Source organism: Cyprinus carpio, chromosome A18, assembly GCF_018340385.1.
Source record: "Cyprinus carpio isolate SPL01 chromosome A18, ASM1834038v1, whole genome shotgun sequence".
Classification (NCBI taxonomy): domain Eukaryota; kingdom Metazoa; phylum Chordata; class Actinopteri; order Cypriniformes; family Cyprinidae; genus Cyprinus; species Cyprinus carpio.
This window is the reverse complement of record NC_056589.1, coordinates 16,830,427-16,852,557: the sequence shown is the minus strand read 5'-3', so window position 1 is coordinate 16,852,557 and position 22,131 is coordinate 16,830,427. Positions and strand designations below refer to the sequence as shown.

General features: G+C 37.8%; 2 protein-coding genes across 2 annotated transcripts; both read right to left on the bottom strand.

The window, feature by feature from the left end:
- Positions 1-59: 59 nt before the first annotated feature.
- Positions 60-13,609, bottom strand: LOC109067623 (isocitrate dehydrogenase [NADP], mitochondrial). The gene is made up of 11 exons (XM_042775172.1): positions 13,387-13,609; positions 6,130-6,221; positions 5,144-5,309; positions 4,774-4,934; positions 4,541-4,684; positions 2,830-2,966; positions 2,471-2,622; positions 2,061-2,173; positions 857-954; positions 612-704; positions 60-445 (listed from the first exon to the last, which is right to left on the bottom strand). Exons 1-11 carry the CDS (start codon positions 13,493-13,495, stop codon positions 361-363), a joined length of 1,350 nt encoding a protein of 449 aa, XP_042631106.1. The 5' UTR covers positions 13,496-13,609; the 3' UTR covers positions 60-360.
- Positions 13,610-15,951: 2,342 nt separating this feature from the next.
- LOC109067624 (ankyrin repeat domain-containing protein 34C-like) lies at positions 15,952-20,815 on the bottom strand. The gene is made up of 2 exons (XM_019084539.2): positions 20,534-20,815; positions 15,952-19,493 (listed from the first exon to the last, which is right to left on the bottom strand). Exon 2 carries the CDS (start codon positions 19,460-19,462, stop codon positions 17,867-17,869), a length of 1,596 nt encoding a protein of 531 aa, XP_018940084.1. The 5' UTR covers positions 19,463-19,493; positions 20,534-20,815; the 3' UTR covers positions 15,952-17,866.
- Positions 20,816-22,131: the final 1,316 nt, after the last annotated feature.

Genomic DNA, 22,131 nt, shown 5'->3' with positions numbered 1-22,131 from the left:
ACCTTTAAACGTGTGGAGTGTGAGTGTGTATATTGTGATGAATCACACAAGAGCAGGGATCCAGGTGGCAGAGATTTATTAGAGGGTTTCTCACGTGGCCCTTGAACTTCCTTTTTCTCCTGTGGTTTTATACAGTATCTGACATACAATACTTCATCTTAGAAAAATAGACCCCTGGAGGTACGGGAAGAGATGGGATCACCCATCTCTGATCCCAGGATTGGCTAACAGAAAAGCTAGGAACATCACTATGGTTTTAATACTCCTCCCTTCATATGTTACGTTGTATTCATGACCTTTAAGTTAAAAATGAGGTACAAAAAGACAGACACTCTCCACGGTGTCCGGGCCCGTTGTCCTTCATTTGCCCAAAGCCTTGTCCAGGTTCGTCTTGATGGCATCCAGGAAGTCTGTGGTGTTGACGTAATGCTCGTTCAGCTTACAGCTGTGGTCACACAAAGACAAATGTTAATGACATCAGAGACATTAGCTAGAGAAAAACGTAACAATTAATGTCAGCAGTTTTATCATTAGGGCTAGTCCTCTAATGGAGGTCAAAGATATTACACTTGGTTCATTTTTTATATGCTCGGAATAATTTGCTGACTTACTTGGCGAGACCGTGAATGCAGCCAGCCAGATCCTTGGTCATCACGCCGCTCTCCACAGTCTCCACGCACACCCGTTCTAGAGTCTGAGAGAACCTGCAGAGCAATTGACAATAATTAACAGTTACACTTCTGTTTAAACATTACCAATATGACAGGAATGCTGCTACATTGAAAATAAAACTCCCCTTACACCCACTCTATCCTAATCAAACAGTAGAGATGACTGGCAGTAATAATGAGCTTACTTGATCAGGTCTGGGTTTCCATCAAGTTTGCCACGGTGTTCCAGTCCCCTGGTCCAAGCAAAGATACTGGCAATGGGGTTAGTGCTAGTTGGCCTTCCCTGTGTAATAAAGTTATAAAAATGATGATACATTATTATAATTTTTGGCAGCATGTTCAGGCCCCTCATTGCAGACATTTCATATGCAAATGCATACAAAAAAAATGGTATTTGCACCGAATTACAGAATAAAAACATACAAAAAGCAGGGTATTTTAGACAGAATACATCTGATTAATTACAAAATATTATAATTACAGTACATTATACAACAATAATAATTACATTTACATTTAGTCATTTAGCAGACACTTTTATCCAAAGCGACTTACAAATGAGGATGATGGAAGCAAGAGTAAAGGAAAAATAAAATGAGAATAGGAAAACAATATAGCAAGCTAGTGTTAGAGGCCTTTTTTTTCTTTTGTTAATTGTATAATAAATAAAAAAGGACAGATAGATAGAATACAAAAATGATTAGAGAAGCTAGTGTTAGTTTCTTTTTTCTTTTCTTTTTTTTTTAAATAATTACAATAAACATTATACAATGGCTGCATTTGAGTTATAACAAAAACATTATAGACAAATATTTTGAAATAAATATTAAATAAAAAAACTTTATAGTTTCTAGTTTGATGCTCAAGAAACATTTCTTAATATTATCAATGTTAACATTTGAAAACAGTTGTGCTGCTTAATATCTTTGGGGACTGAAACTTGAAGGATTTTGTGTTGAATCAAAACATCAAATAACATTAGTTTTAATTATTTATCATTAATAAAGTAAAATTCTGAAATACAGCAACAATAACAAGTGCTTCTTAAACATATATTAACTCAGGGGCATGTGCTCTTAAAAAAAATGACAAGTTAAATGTTCAATGTTCAAAAGCTGAAGTTGAAGGCTGTAATTTTTTCCTATCACCACAAGATGGCATAAGGCATCTAAAAATCCAGTTGTGGAACCTACCTGGTTGCTTGACTTTTATTTTTTTAATTTAATGTTTTTTTGTTTGTTTGTTTAACTGTTTTTTTTTTTTTTTTTTTTTTTTTTTGGTTAAATTTTGAAACAAACTATTTTAAATTTTCTGTATCAAATCTAAGTTTGTATGCGGGGTATGATACATAGCAAAATAAATAAATAAAATACAAATAAACAAACAAACCTTCTGGTGCTCACGATAATGCCTGGTTACTGTGCCGTGAGCGGCCTCGGCCTCAATGGTCTTTCCATCAGGACACACCAGCACAGAGGTCATCAGCCCCAGAGAACCGAAACCTGCAGACAATATTCAGCATCCTTTAATCAGGTATTAAATTATTTTAAATATCCTCCTTCATGTTTAACGAGCACTATGTGCATTTAAAAATCCGTAGCATGATTTTCCACTTTGCTGTTTACATAATCATATTTGTTTAGACCATAAATAGTCTAGAGCCTATGACTTGAAGTGCTAAAACCAAAAACTACTATAAAATAGCTCATGTTGTAATTGGATGAACATGGGTGCAATATGATAAAACAATATAATAAGGCTGACATTTTTTTTTTAATTGATATGTTTCTGTTATTTACCCTGAGCAAGGATGTCAGACTGTACATCTCCATCGTAGTTCTTGCAGGCCCACACAAAGGCGCCTGATGACTTCAGCACCTGAGCCACCATGTCATCGATGAGCCTGTGCTCATACCAGATCTTCAGCTTGTCAAACTCTGACTTGTAGTTTCTATCATGGAATACAAAAAAGACGGTTCAGTATTTTGCATTGAAATTGCTTTAGAAGATAAGTATAGTTTCATATGTCACCGCTGTGACAGCATCTCAAAGCACTAATCTCATAATTACACATCAACACAAGTTCATAGAAAACACACGGTGGAAGTACGTAAATAAAAAGTGTGTCAAAGACATTGATAAATCATATTCTTCTCACTTCTCAAAGATTTCCTGGAAAATGTCCTTGAATCTGCCATCATAAGCCTTCAGGATGGTATTCTTAGTGCTCATGTAGAGAGGCCATTTCTTCTGAATGGCATACTGGAAGCAGCTGTGAGCGAAGCCAGTGATGGACTGTTAGAAAGAAACGAAAGAGAATATCACACAAGTGGGAAAAATAGATGTTCCACTTTCACAATGGGGAATTCAACTAGGATTCGGAAAACGCGTGCTGTGTAGTTCCGAAGGGTGAGCAAAAATCACTCACTTCAAATGTGAAGTGGAAATGGTGTAAAAAATGGATTTCAGCACTATCAATTCGCAGCCTACAATGAACAGACACTTCATTCAGTCTATCTCTTTTGAAGGGGAAAAAAAAGCCCACTAGCAGCACCACCTCTGGAGCAGCCTGAAGGCAGACACATCATCTGTAGTAAGGCCAAACAGACCATTCCCCGGACTACAAACAAAGACAGGGCATCAGGCTTCACTGCAGGTACATGAGCTGAGGGAAGTAATCTATTATCTAGACTTCATCCATCCGGAGGTGTAAGTGCAGAACATAATAGAATTAGAGTCAAAAGGCCTTAATTATACAAACTTGGAATACACGAGACAGTCTAAAAAGGTCTCTATTTTAAAGTTTTATTTTTACACCTTCAAGATAGATCACCAGAGTATAAACTCATTAACAGAAAAAAAAATAAATAAATTATAAGTTCATATTATCCATTTGCCAGTTTATTTTATTTCAGTGAAAATTACGAAGGTCCCAATAAGTATGATTTTTTGAGTTTGAATTCATTTTAATGCTGTGAACCTGTTAACAGTGCTGGATGCTGGATTCAGGAAGTGCAAAAGTCAGAGGTCCCACAACTTTTAACCAATGAATTTGTCTTTACAAGTCTCTTGTGATTAGTGGATTTTAAATCAACTTACTGTTGAATTCACAAAAAAAGTATTTCTAACCGATCAAGTAGTTCAAAAATGAACTTCATTCTTGTGTAAATTATTGCATACACACTGCCGTTCAAAAGTTGATACGTTTATTACTTTAATTTGAAAAAAGTCTCTTATGCTCACAACGACTGCATTTATTTGATAAAGTAATATTGTGTAACAATTTTAAATGTTCCCATTTCAATTTGTTTATTCCCTTTAAAACAAGCCACATTTTCAAAAGCCTTCAGACTCCAGTCTTCAGTGTCACATCATCTTTCTGAAATTCTAACATGCTGATTTGGTGCTAAAGAAAAATGTCTTATGATGTTGAAAACAGCTGTGCTGCTTAATATTTTTGTGTAAAACCAAAATGTGATATTTTTCTGGATTTTTTAAAGAATAGAAATTTCAAAAGAAAAGCATTTATTTGAAATAGAACAATATACATGTCCTCGCTGTTACTTCTGATCAATTTAATACTTCCATGCTGAAACAAATTATTAATATGTAAAAAAAAAAAAAAAAAAAATTACTGATCCCAAAATTTTGAACGGTGTTGTGGATACCTGTTTTTTTTAACTTTAGATTTATGCTTTTATTACTTAAATAGGAAAGTATAATTTTAAAATGTCATATTTCCAGTTATTTTTTCATAACTGTGGATACCAGTTATAAGAAAGGAGTTATTGTTCTTTTCACAGATTGCTTATGATATCTTGATGCTCCTTCAGTGTTTAAAAAAGCATTATATGCATATGTGCACTGACCTCGTCAGTGTTGTACATTCCCATTCCACAGCCACCACCAGGGAAATCGAACACCTCCCACTCCTTGGCTTTGCTTCCATCGGCTGGAGAGAAGACCATTTTGAATTTGCCTGGTTGGCTCACAACAAAGTCTGTTGCTTTGTACTGTAAAGAAACAAGAAGGTTGCAATTCAGCAGGAATAAGGAAAAAACAAGGGGGAAAAAAATTAAAAACATTATCCAAGAAAGCAGACCTGGTCACCATGGGCATGTCTGCCAATAGTGATGGGCTGTGTCCAGCCAGGAACAAGTCTGGGGATGTTCTTGCAAATGATTGGCTCACGGAAGACAGTGCCGCCAAGAATGTTCCTTATTGTTCCATTAGGGCTCTTCCACATTTTTTTAAGCTTGAACTCTGTCAAGTGTAAATGATGACAAAGATTTACATAATGTATTTATGTCTTTCTATATACTGTATGTTTGTCAAAATATGAATTATCAGCTAATGCTGATTACTTCGAAATGGGCAGACTGTACAGCATGGACGTATATATATATATATATATATATAAATATATCTTTAGAACAAATATCAAGAGAAAGTGTTTCTGAGGTGTGCCGTACCTTCGACCCTGGCTTCGTCAGGAGTAATGGTGGCACATTTCACAGCAACATTATATTTCTGGGTAGCTAATGCAGAGTCAATTGTGACTTGGTCATCAGTCTGGTCACGGTAAGGAAGACCCAGGTCAAAGTACTTCAGCTCCACATCCACATTGTTCAGAATGAGCTGCACACAACAATTTTTTGTAAACAGAATCAATAAATACAGTAAAGCAAATCATTTGGTGATTTTATTTTATCCTAAAAGGGTGATGGAATTTTTCAAAAATACTTGCTCCTATTCCATTTTAATATTCAGTTTGATGATGCAGAAATTTCAAACTCCCCCAAGAAATGACACCACATGTGATCATTTAAAGTCTGATTGAGCCTAAACACCACAGTTATAATAATCTCGGGATTTATGGCATTGTTTTCCTGGCTATAAATAATGAGCCCATTCTGATTCTCCACAGAGTTGGCAGAATAATTTCAGCTTGTGGAACGTCACCACCACCATCTGCCGTCTCTCTCAGGGAGGTAGACGGCCGGTCAGTGATAATGACCTCAACACTGGCCCTGCCCCTGCGTGATGCGGCCCTAATCTCCCAGTCTTCACGTGTAAACACTCTCCCAGTAAGCCTCTCACACTGTCTCTTTAAAAAGGAGATCTGCGTAACACGCCAATCACTCCTCCAACTCTCTCCTCATCGGTTTAATTCTCCCAAGAGACGCTGTCACATTCCCTTTCCAATTTCCATCTCCTTTTGTCTTTTTTACTCTTGTCTAACCTAATTTTCGTTCTGTCTGTGCCCGTCTAGGCTTCTCACACTCCTGTTTCTCTCTTTCCTTTGCCCTCTACATCTTTCCCTCCCGCATTCTGTTTCTGTCTGTCCATCTGTGTGTGAGTGTGTGTGTGTGTGTGTGTGTGTCACCATTTTAAAAATAGACCAGACAGACACTGCTTCCCTCCCCCTCATTCTCTCACACACTTGGCGTTTAAGCACCTTTTCTTTGATGAACTCCCAGATGATCCTGGTCATCTCATCTCCGTCCATCTCCACCACCGGCTTCGACACCTTGATGCGTTTATCGGCATCTGTCAAATAAAACAAAAACATTTTTCCATGAGCCTGTTTTTCTTTATCTAAGGGACTCTTTCTTCCCATTCACGAGACAACCGGAAATTAGTGGTTCCTCAAGGAGGAGGATAATAAAGACATATATAGCCCCATTCACACCACCAGCGACTACTGAGTGCTTGCTGGTAGGCGTTCCACGTTCTGGTTGCCCAAGAAACAGTCATGAATGTCACATCACTAAAATGTCATTTTATGCAGACACTGACAACTTTTATGCTGCTAAATATCAGTATTATGGAGGGAAGAGCTTGTGTATAAACTACACCCATGTATAATTCATCATATCACAGATATATAAAAATCAACATCTGCTCTATACCACTGCAGCCATCTATCTTTGCCGAATGTACAAATGCTATCTGGGTCTACACACTCTTAAATTGTCTTTCATAAAAAAAAAATTAAAAGAAATTAAAAAAAAAGAATGTGTTGCATGCATCATCTTGTTAACATTGTCTCTGTGCATGGTCATAGGTATACATAAAACAGTGAAATTACAGTGTATGTTACACTACTCTCTATAATCTAAACCAATTTTGTAATACAAGGCTATTCTTAAGATTATCATATCAGACCACATCATACACTACCGTTCAAAGGTTTGATGTCAGTAAGATTTTGAACAAAAAAATCAGCTTTGCCATCACAGGAATACATTTCTTTCTATAATATAGTAAAACATTAAAGCTATTTTAAATTTGAATAATATTTCACAACATTACAGTTTAACTGTTTTTTTTTTTCTCTGTGAGCATAAGAGACTTCTCTCTCTCTCTATATTATATATATATAAACTACCAACCCCAAGCTTTTGAACAGTAGTGTAATAATGAAAATATGTTTTTATTTAACAAAAAGAAAGATGTGCCAACTTTGGCAGCTGTAATGCCTGATGACTGGATTAAACTGAATTATTGGGTTAGCACACTTTTATAGCTTTACTGGCTGATTGCCAATTAAGGTTAATAGATAACGGACCAATCAGAGCACAGTTTAGAGATGCTTTATAAATAGTTCTAATATTTCTAATAGTTCTAATAGTTCTTAATAATCTATGTCCTGAATTCATAAGTTTTTGTTTTCTTTTAGGTTGTGTTGTCCATTATCAATGCAAAGTCATCACAAAATGATAAGGATTTATGCAGTTATTGTCCAAAAACCTACTTTACACAGGGCAGTGGTTCTCAAACCTATCCATGAAGTACCCCTAACACTGAACATTTTGTATTTGTCCACTAAAACAAGCAAGCAAGTAGAGGTCATCTCCCTCTTCCCTTCTCTCAGTGGGGACAAAGCAGAGGAAGGACGGGAAGGCATGGAGGGAATCAAGTGACTTTGTTACACTTGCCAAGATCCTGCTCCTGCTAGAGAGCAACTCCATCTAAAGAGTCAGCAAAGCTGTCAAAACAGTGAAAGAGTTTATAAAAGACAAGATGCTGTCAATAAAACGTCATAATCACATTTATAAGCACTGTTGGTAACAAATTTGCCATACACCACTGATGTAACACTTTATAAACTACATCTTCAATCTATTTCAGCAGCCACAGGTCATGTCCATCAAGTCAAAGTTCAGACCCTGTGAACATTTCAATCAAGTTGAATTGCAGCGTGACGTATAAAGACATGTTTTATGCAACACATACTAACGCAACGCAAGAGCCTTATATAAAAAATGCATGAGAGTATTTTCAGCAAATCTAACATATCACCACCACTAAGCTAAAGAAGGGGCAGAAAAACCTGATTTTTCACATAGAGTTACTGCTTAGCACAGCTGTGTCAACCAAAAGTGCATTATGGGTAAGGCCTTTCACTTGAAACCTGACTGGGTTCATAAACAGAAATTACACAAACAGGGAATCCTGGGGAAAAGAATCCTCTCACTAGTCATAAGCACTGGGACAGCGTACTAAATGGGGAGGAGGAGTATTTGGGCAGGATTTTGTAAGCATGCTTCAATGCCCTGTTTCTAACAACACTGCAGCCATCTGCACAGCTAACGAATCCTCTCATGAGCAATACATTTATGCTGAGCTGAGGCATGAACTAACATGCCTTGATGGACTGCAGATAGCGCATGTTCCCTCTAAAATTTCTCTGAAATCTCATCCAATGGGAAATAGAGAATCTGCAAAGAATGCTTAATAAGGATATGTGATCTACAGTCCAATGGCCTTGAGTTATTCTTATGGGCAATTGAATGTGATAAAATAACATGCTTCACATGTATTGAGCACAAAATAGCACACTGCCACTTTACTCCTACACTACTGTACAATGGAGGATACTCTGGCACTGCACTAGAACCCAGCTGGTGCCACATGTCCTATTTTCAGAACTTTTTCTAAACACATTTAAACACAAATAGTAGCTTTTAAACTACCATTTACTTTTAATGCAATAATACTGTCTGATGAAGAACCTGCATGCTTGAAATGTCACCCGTGTGATAGTCTCTTAATAATTATTTTTATTTTTGGAGCCTAGGTGTGCCGACTTTTTTCTGTTTCCATTATCAATTTATTCCTGTGGTTGCAAAGCTGAATTTTGAGCAGTCATTACACCAGTCTTCAGTGTCACATGATCCTTCACAAATCATTCTAATATGATGATTTGGTGCCCAAGAAACATTTCTTACTATTATCAATGTTGAAAGCAGTTGTGCTGCTTAATATTTTTGTAGATATGTTATACCTTTTTTTTCAGGAATTTTTGATAAATAGAAATTTCAAAAGAACAGCGTTTATTTGAAATAGAAGTATTTCACAACATCATAAATGTCTTTACTCTCACTTAATCATTTTCAATGCATGCTTGCTAAAGATTTTTTTCAAATAAATAAAAATAAACATACATACTGACCTCAAACGTTTTAGCAGTAGTTTAAGTATTTAAATAAATATATTTCATGTCTTGTTGGCTCCTAGACCACAGTATTTAATTTCTGTACCTCCAAGTAAACTGGCAGTGCAGCCAAGAAATAGTTTATTTAAAAATGTGTCATTTACACTTAAATCATTCCAAATCCACAATGAGTTGATGATACAATTTGACGTTAAACTATTCCTTTTTAGCCTAATGCCTAAAGGAAAAGGCCAAGTCAACCCACGTGTATCTAAGCCTCTACACAAAGCATGTGGTCAGCGTATCATATAGCAAGCAATCACTCCCACATGATCCTCTGATTTTCAGTTGTCAAGGACACTTGTGCTCCACACTTGAAGGTCAGTAGTTAAAAAAATCCATGAGGTGAGAATGTTCACATGGAGTCCTCACAACTCATTTGGGCAAATTTTCTTATACTCTTTCCAACTGATGACCTACAAAAGTTGCTCAAGAGTGCCCCAGAGAGAAAGTGGCTTAAATTAGATTAGATTTTATGAAGATGCTGCATCATGGAGTTACTAAAATAAATTTGCTAAATGACTAACCAGCTGAGTTGACAAAAGCAGAAGTTCAGATGCTTCTCTTGATAGTGGAAAATACATCACTACTTAATGACAAATCTATAATTTATAAAACATAATCCCCCCCCCCCCAAAAAAAGATTTTTTATTTGTATATTTGTGCATACATTACATAATATGACTGGATATCACATACATATATACATGCGAAAAAATTATAAATTCAGGCATGAATATACACTCTAAAAAATGCTGGGTTAAAAACAACCATTCCTGGGTTATTTGGCAACCCAGCGCTGGGTAAATATTAAACAGAACACATGCTGGGTTATTTTGACCCAGCTTGTTGGGGTTTTATACGTTAAGCCATTTACTGGGTTGTTTTTTGACATAGTGCTGGGTCAGTCAACCTATTGAAGGGTTTTCATTTCAAAAAACAAAAATGCAATCTTAAACCTGTTTTATATAGAACAAAAACAGTTCATATTGAATATTTTTTTATTCAAAGTCAAGTCAGTCTTTTACAATCATGAAATCTTCAAAAACATTCAGTAAAGGTTTTAGGACATGACAGCAGCAGCCAATGGGAATCTGTGGGGGAAAAAAAACTGCTATCAGTAGGCTGTTCCAGTTTATTAAATTACATATATTTATTAATTATCTTATATTCATGTTTGAAAAGTGACATCAAAAACAGCTTTACCTCGTGCCATCTCGTCGACGTTTTAGTTTCAACCCGTCAAACACATAGCACGACCACAGCTGCAACAATGGCGCACTAGATCAATAGCACTCCTGTCATAGTCAGTGGAGCGCACCGAAACTTTGTTACATATAACAGTGAAGTAGCGTCGTGTTTCAGCCCTGGTCGCGGATTCATTTGACTGGAAGTGAAACTTCTGTGGTGGCCCCGGTGCGACGTTCACTTTGAGTGTAGATCCGGTGAATGCTGCGTTTGTAGAAGGCTAGAGTTCCAAGCAGACGTTAGCTAGGATGTACATTTACACAAAAAAGGAAATATGTGAGACTACAGATATTTTCTTATCTATATAGTGATAATTTGATAGGAATAACAATGTAATAGATACCTTAATTCTATATTTTAATTCCATTCAGGAAGCTTCCCATCAGTCAAGTGTTCTCTCAGGACAGAACACAAAATGACCGCTGACAAATTTATCCAGTTTTAACCGGTTTGGCACAGACTACCCAAATAGCGCTTTTCCACTGTGTGGTACGACTTGGCACGGCTCAGCTTGGTTTGCGTTTCCACTGCAGTTCAATACCACTTTAGACTGGGCAGGATTATTCATATATAGTTATAGGCCCTGTCCCAAATGGAACACTTCATGTGCACTTTTGGTCTTGTGGACTTAAGGCCAAAGCATACTTCGACCGTCCGCATCCACGCAACATCCGCATTATGTCATGTTCGTCATCAGGAGGGCTCGCGGCCAGCCGCGCACCCCGTTCGCATGCAGGCAGTTTTGTGAGACAATTTTTTTGTGCGCATGCGCGAGGTGAATGTTGAGCGCGCAAGTCAAGTAGGTGGTATTGCGCATGTGTCGAGCTCGTCAGTCCACGCTCATCCGTGGTTGAGTATACTTTGAAAGCTGTGCAGACGTGGTTGTGCGCGAAACGTAACAGAACTCGGAAAGTGAAGTATACCAGGGCCTTTACAATGGCAGCTGTGTGTCCGTTAAGTTCATGAGACTAGAGTGTGTCCCATTCGTCATTTTAGCATTCAAAAGGGTGCTTGCGAGCGCCCCCTTTGAGGCCGCTATGCACCCTTGATAAGCACTTCTGCCAATCCTGCACTCGGGTGAGTTTCGCAGCAGACTTCTACCCGACAGTCAAAGCGGCATTACATCACGAAAGTGCGGACTCAGAGGAAGACTGCGAGGGTTTAGGGTGCCATTTGGGACAGGGCCATAGTTGCGGTATATGAGGGGGTTCATCATTTGTATTGGGTTATTTATTATTACGCAAGAAAACATGGACAAAATACAGTTACAGAAAAACTACCCAGCACCTGGGCAAAAAATTTGAAAAATAAAATGAGAAAATTTAAAATAACCCAGCATTTTTTAAGAGTGTAAATAAAATAGGCAAGATCAAAGTAAGTTTCAGAAAATGTCACAAAGGTTAATAAATGAGAAGTGTGGGCTTCTTGACTCTCCTTACAACCAATAAAACCTCTTGGCAAAAGTCGAATCCAACCTTGTGACTTTAATGAGAGAGAACATGCAAGTATGCTTGGCATTGTGCCGGAACTGATGTCAATAAAGCCAACCTGAAATGCAAGACAACTGCTTGATACAAGACCGCTATTCATTGCATAAATTGTGACTGACACTTCACCTATATTATAAACTCAATGAAAGACCCATAATCACCCAAAATGCTTTAGGGAACGAGGCATACTAACACAACCATTCATTGCCAAAATCTTGCGCCTTCTAATAAACTTGGTAATATAAATGTTTTAATGTGGTATGCCTAAAGTGCAAAAGGTTGGTTCTATCATCACATGTAGTCATTTCGGATGTGATGCACGAGTCCTGGTGTTAATTAGAACCAGCCCATTCAGAGTAAAGGTGACCCGGAGGACACGAGGGCTGGTGTATGCCAAGTAAACCACCTACATTTGGACAATCCTCAATGACAACTGATTACCTAGCACAGAGGAGCAGCTAGTGTCAGGACATGACACCAATTCATTTACAGCTGTGAGTGAGGTCCTTCCTTACAGTTATCCCTCAATTTGAAGTAACACCCTAAGATACATGTTTCAGAAGATAACACACAATCTATCAGTAAGTCCAAACGTTGGAAAAGTTGGGTGCATCAAAAAGGCCATTGAAATCAATGCAGCCTCCATAACAAGTAGGGCATATAAAACTAGGGTGAACAAATGTGCATCAAATATCATGTTTAATAAATCTGATAATGTGCTTGTTGGTCATTTACATCTTAATTGTCATGATCTGCACTCATCAATGGTAAAATAAGAGTACCGACTAGGCCGGCTGACCTTGAAATGATTTCATAACGCAGTACAAGCAAAACACAGGCAAAACCCCACATGAACACTCATATAATTGGTTACCGGATTATTTCACATCACAAAACTGTTCGGTTACATGTTTATATTTACATTTGCAGCAGTAATTTCAGCACGAATGGTTTCATAAGTCCGCGATCCTTGTGTGCAACCCATCCAGGGGATTCACACGCCAAAAATACACTCAAATGACTCTCTTACAAAGCCGTCCAATTGTTCAAACGTGCAATGATGTTAATAAGACCGGGTTTGCCTTTAAGAAACCGTAACTTAAGCACAATGGTTTAACTGCAGCTATTATGTCGTATTATGTTGCTCTTTTTTTTAAAAGACATCGTATACGCGAACAAAGGAGCACGACTTCTGCCTGTGCGGCCGAGCGATTCCCGCTCTGCACGTACAACGTTACCGCGAAAATAACGCTGTGCTGTGGCGCTACCGAAGCCAAGAAGAGATGGAAATTATGCAAGTTAGTGAACTGAAAGAAACACAACAGTCTGCAGCCGGCGTTTAGAGATACAAGCATGTGGCAGGGAGATTTCGATTTAAAAGCCCATCGTCTCAGATAAGCCATTAACCGGTGTTAAAGCGCCGCTTAATGCGGCTTTTTGGCACATCTATAGACAATTGTGGAAGCGGAAAACTCACAGTTCCTCTGTTGCAAACTCTGGCAAGCTGGAGCAAGAACGGCGGGGGTTTTGGAAAGAGTGGCGGCGGACCTAGTAAGAGAGCTGAGGACCTTCAGGTAACCTGCCATGTTTTTTTTCTCGCCGAAAACACTAGAGCTTGCTGGCCGACTTTACTCCGGTCGAAAGAAGGGTCGAATGAATCGGAGCACACAGCAATAAACGTAGCTCTTCTCCGCCTCCGTCTCAGGGCCGACGTCACCATTACATAGGGTAAGGATTAAAAATCATCGATGCGGTGAATGGCCAATCACATTTCAACAAGCAACACATCGATGTTCCACCCGGTGACTTTTGATAACGCACCATTTGCACGTTCCCTTTCATTTTCAGTTAACCCTTCACTGGCATCAGGGGATATTTCCAATTTTTTTTACACTTGGTAAATGTCCCCATTTACAAAATTCTCAAAATATAAATATACTTTAAATTTCAGAATTACTTTCATTGAATGTATGTAAAAATCGATGGTGTTTTATTAGTGATTTTGGCATAAGTAAGACTATCTAAACGACACAGAACAGGCAGATAACCTCTTCACATTCCGTTGTCTGGTTGCTGAGCAGCCCCCGCTAATTTTAGACTGGTTGGGTTACCATACTGGGTGAAAGGATGGGAGGTGCGCAGTCTGATTGTGCGCATGCGTCCTAGAGCTACTGCAGGTCACTTCAAGGTGCCAAAAGCTAGAGTGTCTGATTCGTTAAAGGTTGAGTTGTTGTATCATTTTAAATTATATTAAATAATAGTGTTGTTGACAGATACTTAATTAAAAAGTAAGATATTTAAGATCACACACATATATATTTATTAACACTCTCAATACTTGTTGAAATTAGACAGTGTTGACTGTATCAGTGTTCTCTGGCTCTTTGACAAATAAATAACCATTTCACAGTCTATTCTGTCCAAAGTCTAAGAATTTCTTTTTTCTTTTTTTTTTTTTTAATTCCTCAAATACTTCACATGATTTTGACAAGGGAACAGACTGAGTAGGAAATTCCATAACCTTTCCAGTTTATGTCTGTATTGCTGTCATGTAAGTCTCGGATATGTCATTCTAAAATTCAGCATGCAAATATTGCTCCACTGACCTACATGTCAATATGACCTCTGTTATCATTCAGAGGTCTGAAATGTGTGAAGTTCACAGTGAACTGTTTACTCTACAGTGTTGATCTGCTTACAGTACTCATTCTGCATAGGCCAAAGCCAAAGCCAAAAAAAAAAAAAAAAATCTATTTATTTTCACAGCTGGAACAGGTTCACTATTAAATGACTCCTCTGTACTTATAATTATGAACAGCAGAACAGCGAGGTACTGATGAGAACATTCTGTCATGCAGCTACAGTTTAGGGTAGAAATAACAATGTGCCAATAGAGACAACAGTATTTATCAGACAATATTTTATAGTAAAAATAATAATCAAATATTTTTGTATTGATCGTTTTAGGCTTAAATACTGTCTTGAGCTAACAATGCGTTTAAATTATGCCTTTTTATCATTTTTATCATTTATAATCCATTTAGAGGAGAGATGCTACTGAATGTCCACCAGGGGTCAGTAAGAACTCATTATTACAATTTTGTGAAGGTTTCCAGTTTAGTTTGTAATGAGTATGTAATATACTAAAATTTCATACACCTACAGTGATTATTTTTAGTTCAGTATGTTGTTACACATCCAGTATTGTGAGTTGTCTGTAACAGATTATTTGTATTGAGTGAAGTCATTTGTCATCCATAAAAAACTCTTTATCGTGGTTTATAACATCACGGTTTAGATATATAAACAACAGTTATGAAGTTATTTCACAACCACCTATTTATGGAATTACTGCTTTAGGAGCACTACGAACAACCAAGGAATCAGCTTAGTCAACAATTACTCATATGGTAAATGTTAAACCTAACATCAAAGATTATCCAGGGATTTTAACAGACAACAGTCAGAGTAAACAGAGTTTAAAGAGAATGAAGTGAAAAACAAGCAAAAAATAAATGAGCTAGTGAGTGACAATTCTGTTGGTGAACATGTCTTGGTTCGAACTGACAAGAAAACAACAGATTTGACTTGTTTTTGCAACACATATTCTGTATTTCATTGTGCAGTTTCCATCCTGGTATCATTTATTCACAATTGAACAAATACTTATAGCTCAAACTATACTTTTGGAAGAGAACCCTCTACGATCCCTTATTGCACTTTCTTAAGATTTCCACTCTTTAGAGAAAATTAGATCTGGAAGAAGAAATTAGTTGACTACAGGTAAGGGTCTTGTCTCAGGAGATGACTGCATTGTTATACCTTTTAAATTTACAATCAATTTAACCTACATATTTCTACTTTTTTAGGACCACAGTGACTACTGATCTAAACCAGTAGCTCCTTTAGGGGTAGGAGAATGACACAGACCTGAGACTAGGGATCTGAATGCTGCAACAATGGCTCTGTCCTGCTCAACATAACAGGTGCTTTCACGGTCATTTGAAATGTCAGACTTTGTGATTAGAAAGACCAGTTTGTATAGATTGTTACAGACATTTATTCAAAATATACAAGATACTACATACAAAAATACTATGCATCAAACAATGTAAACATGAGCGCAACCAAAAGTATGCCTCACAGTTTTAATATAAGACAGTTGTGATAAAACCTTTTCTCATTTGGGGCTCATTAATCATTTAAATGTAACAATATAATAATTTAATCAGTTTTTTACTACTGAATTGCATGAGTGCCAGCAGTTATAAATTATTATTATTAATAGAATTATTATTATGGACCCATATATTTATGTCATATGTGTATTTAATAATCACAGACCCAAAGCCTAAATGCATCTGTTGATTGCTTGTGTTTAATGTCTTAATTCAGGGAAAATGAGTGAGGAGTTAGCCAGCTAACTCTAGTACTACAGAACATTTATTATTTGACAGCCTTGTGCAGTCAAGTGGCTATTAAACATTATAGCAGCAATGAATCTGAAGCACTTTGCATTTGCACAAAAAGTAACCTGGGCACATTAGTTCTACCACATAACACTGGCTGACAAATGGATAAACCTATGTTCACATTTGTCTGTACAATAGTCATTGGTGTATCACAAGGCATGTTCCGCTACAGACTTTATCTAAATTATATTATGATACGCTGTGATCAAAGTATTACTTAGCCATTTTTGTCAATTGTTGTCATCATTATACTTCATGTCATGTGATTTCTTACTTGCAGCATACTGATTCTAATATTGTGATTCAAATGCTGCTTAATAATATTTTATTAAAAGTAATATGTGATGCAGAACACCTTTTACTCTCCCTCAAAGGCACTATACACTAATTAGCTACAAACATTCAATCCCTTGAACTCATCATGGAACGAACTGACACTTTATATATGTAAAGACTGTCAACCTAGCAAGGTTAACTAAGGGCTCTATGACTATATGAATCATCTTTGCTTTAAGGAGTAAGTCATAATTACACTTGCAGTGTTGCATGTATTATTGCAACTGATGTAGGATGTAATCAATTACAAGAGACAGATTCCCCTATAATTAGCTCACAGATGGTTAGTATTTCTTAGAATCTAGATAAGATATGCATGTAATGATACATCTGCACAGAGGCATTATTAACATCAACATTAAAAAGTTAACATATTGTATGTATAGTGATAAGAGAAAAATTCTCTTGCATCTCCTCTTTCGTGCTACAGTTCTCAACCCGATTTGCTTTTCTTGCAGGACTTCCAGCTTTATAATCAGGAGCCAATGGAATGCTTTCTTTTAATGGGTATGATCTGGTGACCTCTCTGCTCCATTTTGACAGTATGGTTTTGCATTCACTCTCCTGTCTGCCTTAATGAATCTCATGGAGAGATGTCTAGACTTTGAAGATATACAGATATTTCTGTCTCTGTTTGTGTTTGCAGCAGAAGAGCTGCGCTTAGAACTAGCTGTAGTCAAGCTGTCAAATTCAATCTTCATTCGCAAGAGAATAATAGCACACTCTCTCACCTACTCTTTAAGAGGACAAACACTACCTTTGTTGCGGAATGGAAAATTGCACACTACTTTGTTGTATTTTTGTGACTGTTGTAAATCCTATTTCCACCAACATTTATTTTGAAAACGAGTTCTGTGGGTGGTAGGAAGTGACAGTCTAAGCTTACACTATAAGGTTACATCATATATTAAAACTAAACTAAAATTTAGTTGTCAGTTGCTTTTTCAAAAATTACCTTTTTTTGCTAATTGAAACTAGCAAGTAGATTAACCTGTTGATACAATATCCCTTTGCCCTAAATGGCTACATTCATTGCAAACTACTTAAAATTCTATTACAGGTACCACCTGTTTTCCACCTGCCTAAGTATATTTAAGTATACACGTATATTTATGATCTTAAAGTTGCTACATCTACAGAGACTGAGTTTCACGATTGATGGTTGAGCTCTTCAAAGTTTGAAAGCTGCTTCATCTGTTCCACTTGCATAGAGTGCCTTCTCACAAGCTTCTTCTTCATCCTGAGGTTGCCTCTCTTTGGTGAGTTGGGTGCTACTGGAGCTATTGGTCTGATACCTGCTGCAAGTGGGGATGAGGGTTTGCTGCTTGCCCCTATATCTGGAATCGGAGGGTTAGGGTTGATGTTTAATGGGGGAAGGTGACCTGGGCGGGTGTGGGATATATAATCCAGCAATAGCGTTCCAGAGCCACGTCGCTCCAGTAGGCCAGGTGCCCTGCATCTGGCTGTGCTAGGGGAGGAGGTACTGGGATTGCTGTCCAAGGAGTCTCGTGAGCCTGTAAGCATAGCAAGAGGGGATGTATTGAGCTTCCTCCTCTCCAGAGGTGCCTTAGGAGAGTCTAGCATGCTGGAATCTGAGTACAGCTGGGAGTCTGAGTCGTAGTGTTCGTTCCCCAGTCTCCTCCGGTGCACTGTGTCTCTGAGGCTAACTGGCCCCAAGTTTCCTCCAGAGCCCTCCTGCTCCATGGGGAGAGTGCTACGTCGTGCGAGGGGCTGGTGCTGTGCCAGAGATCTCTCATAGGAGGCTTTGGAAGATGTCGAAAGGGATGAAGTTGGCGAGATTTTTGTGGTCTGATCTCCCACCATCGGAAACAAGATATCTTTTCCATCCACACTGTTATGCCGGGACAAAGTGCCTCTTTTGGACAGGCTCAGTCCATTGACACCTGCGACAACATCTTCGTCTGAGTTGGCTCTCTTGCTCTCTTCATTTGCGGCCACCAAGACGGAGGGGGCAATTAGACCCCAAGGCTCTGACTGTAGACGCTTCAGCTGGGGTAGACGAGCCCTCTTGGGGTTCACAGGCTTCTTACTGGGGGAAGTAAGTCCATTGGAAAGTTTGGCTGCTGTGTTTGAGGCTGACTTAAATTTAGTTTGAAAATTGAATACAGTGTCTTGCTCCTCATCTTTGCTGGGAGATGGCGATGCATGAAGATCTATCTCTGATGGTGAGGCACAAGGTGCAGGAGAGGTCCTCTCATCCAACTCTGGAGAAGGAGGAACATTCAGGTACTGTTTGGTGGTTTTGGTTCCAGATGGTGATTTGTCAGTGGTAATGATGATGACCTCCTTGCCTTTGGCTTTGCAGGCATCAAGGAGAACTTTTAGGGTTTCTTTATCATCTGCATTGACAGCGTAGACTAAAGCAGAAGATCCATGACGGTCCTCCAGGCTTGGATCAGCCCCATTAGTCAGTAGAAGTGAGACCACCTCATGTCCTGCCCTGTGGCTGCATGCGTGCATAAGGGCTGTCCTTCCAGCCTTGTCTTGGATATTAGGGTCAGCTTTGTTGTCCAGAAGGTACTTGACGAGCTTACACTTGCTGACACTCTGCTGATCAGAGTGTTTGGACATGCAGGCCACCATGAGTGGTGTCTCTCCACGATCGTTGCTTTCATTTATGTAGGCTCCACCTTCCAGAAGTAGCCTTGTAAGGCGTAAACGCCGAAGCCACACTGCTTTCAGTAGAGAGTTCCCATCTGTCCTGAGCTCCAGCATGTCAGCCATCACCCAGACTGGACCCAAATCAGCCTCAGTCCTGCAAGGCAAGAGCAGACTTCTGCTACAGTCATCAAACACAAACGGATCCCAGAGACATTTCCATGTCACAAACACTTCAAATTTTAGAGATAAGGAAAGATGATGTTGATGTGTTTTAAACACTGCATGAAATCACTAGATTGTTTGTTTTGAAGAGCCACCAGGTGGCAGCCTAAATGCATAGGAATGAGTTATTGGAAGAGGCGCTGAACTGACAGGTGGGTCAGGTGCGAATGGAACTTTGAATTTGCGTGTTGTTTGTCTAAATGTGATTGAAATTTCTGAGATGAGTTGCATATCAGATAATCAGATAAAACATATATATATATATATATGTATGTATGTATGTATGTATGTATGTATGTTTTATCTGAATTTAATATATAGACGACGTTATTAAATAAATGATAATCTCAGTTTTATTAGTTTTTTCTTCTTATCTTTTCTGTAGATTTATTTTATAGACTGCTTTTAAAGCAGTTGCTTTTGGAATGAATAGTCGCCCTCAATTGTCTTGCTCCATTTCTCGATCCACACAATATATTCAGATAAGTCCACTTGTAACTGTTTATCAGGGTTAGCTGATTGCATGTGATTTTGAATACGGAAATAGTATGACGGAATTAAAGGATCAATAATGCATTTTAGTTTAGTGTTAATGACTTCAGATATTTGCGTTTTCAGGTAACCACAGCGTTAGCGATTTGGCACTGTCCATGGTCCTGAGACGTCTGCGATGCGCGCTTTGAGAATAAAACTCTCTCTCATAATTTTATAAATTATAATTCCATATGCAGTTGTATCCACCTCTGTGTAAATCAGAACTTTGCTCTTTGCGTATTCAGCTGCTTTTTCTGTTATATCAAAAGTATTTATGTGAGTTCCCTAAAAAATAATTTCCTTTAACATTGTAATATTATCAAATATATTGCATAATAATCATTAACTAGGCAAAATTGAAGACTATTAGTCCAAATGTTTAATGCGTTTCTAAGGTAATTAGACACCTAAATATAATACGTTGTAAAATTTCCTTACCTGTTTGACGCACAGGTTTATCATTGCAGAATAAGTCCACTGTAATGCTCTCCAATATTCTCTACAAGCTTTGGAGAGGCATAGTTTCTCAGCACAGCTCGTGTAGTTATTTAGTTCAGACCCAACAGAACTGTCCTATTTTACGTTTAGTCCTACCGTGCAGCCACAAGGACGCTCCAGCCCCACTGCTTTTGTTACTGAAACGCAAGAGACCAGTCCAATCGCTACATTCCTATTTGCGCACCCAAGAATCACACTAAGACGTTGAGGTGATAAATAACTTCCCCCTTTTTCACTTCGTGAATGAAACGTGAATCTGATTGACGTCAGAATATACAAAAATAAATCGGTTCTGGTGTGAACCTGTCATATGTTGTCATGATCAGCACAACAAACAAACAAACAAACATTATTAAAAAACACCCCTCCCCCCAACACTATATATATATATATATATATATATATATATATATATATACACACATATAGACACATACACATACACACACACACACACACATACATACATAGCCTACTGCATTTAAAGAATGCACATAAGCGTTACTGATAAACACTATTGTAAAGATAACATTTTCACCCAGTTAGACGTGTCAACATTAAATGTGTAGCTAGTTTAGATGTTGCTGTAATAGGCTATTATAACTACAGTATAAACAAATATTGATTTTAGTTTAGTATTATTTATAATTTTGGCATAGCACAAGTTCAGATTAATAAAGCCATAATCTTGTTCATGGCACAGATTGCCATGTGTTATGAACAAGAGAAAATAACTCTTTGTACCATACTCAGTATTTTAATAGCTGCATATAGTTCTGATTAGGCTAGTGCACACATTATTTGTCTGTGTCTATCTATCTATCTATCTATCTATCTATCTATCTATCTATCTATCTATCTTACTTTGATATATGTATATGTTTATGTTTATGTTTGTGTATTCTATCTATCAGTTTACAGACAATGACATCGTTTCCACAGTTTATTGTCAAAGTTTGCATTGCAATTAAACACCCATAACTTGTTCCAGCCATTTCAGTCATATATAGCATAATAGGGACAGTTCTATTTTTAGGTTGCTATGAGACAGCACAGAATCATATTCTGACTGATACCGATAAAATTTGTGGTGCTGGTGAGAGCATGATCTCAGATTATGAATAAATATATTTTTTAAAAAAATTATAATAACAAAAATATGAAACTATTACTCCAAGTAATATTGTGACTCTAAATCACTTTTATTATAAAACCTCATAAAAATGGAAGGCTTTTGTCTTGGATTGACCCGTGTCTTTCCTTTCCTCATGTTTTTAATATCACACATGGCCTGTGGCTGTTTACTTTCTGATAAAGTGCTCGCATGAACCCTGTTTTCCACTGGCGTAAAACAATGGTTCTTGAATGAGTTTTCAAACACAGACACTGACTGTCCCTCTTTTATCTGCTAATGATGGCACTTGTGATCACTTAGGAGAATATTATTATTTACCCAACCATCATGTCTGAGACAGAGGCTAGTTATGAAACTGCAGGGCGCTGCCAGTCTCCATGTTTGTGTTCATCCTGCTGGCTAA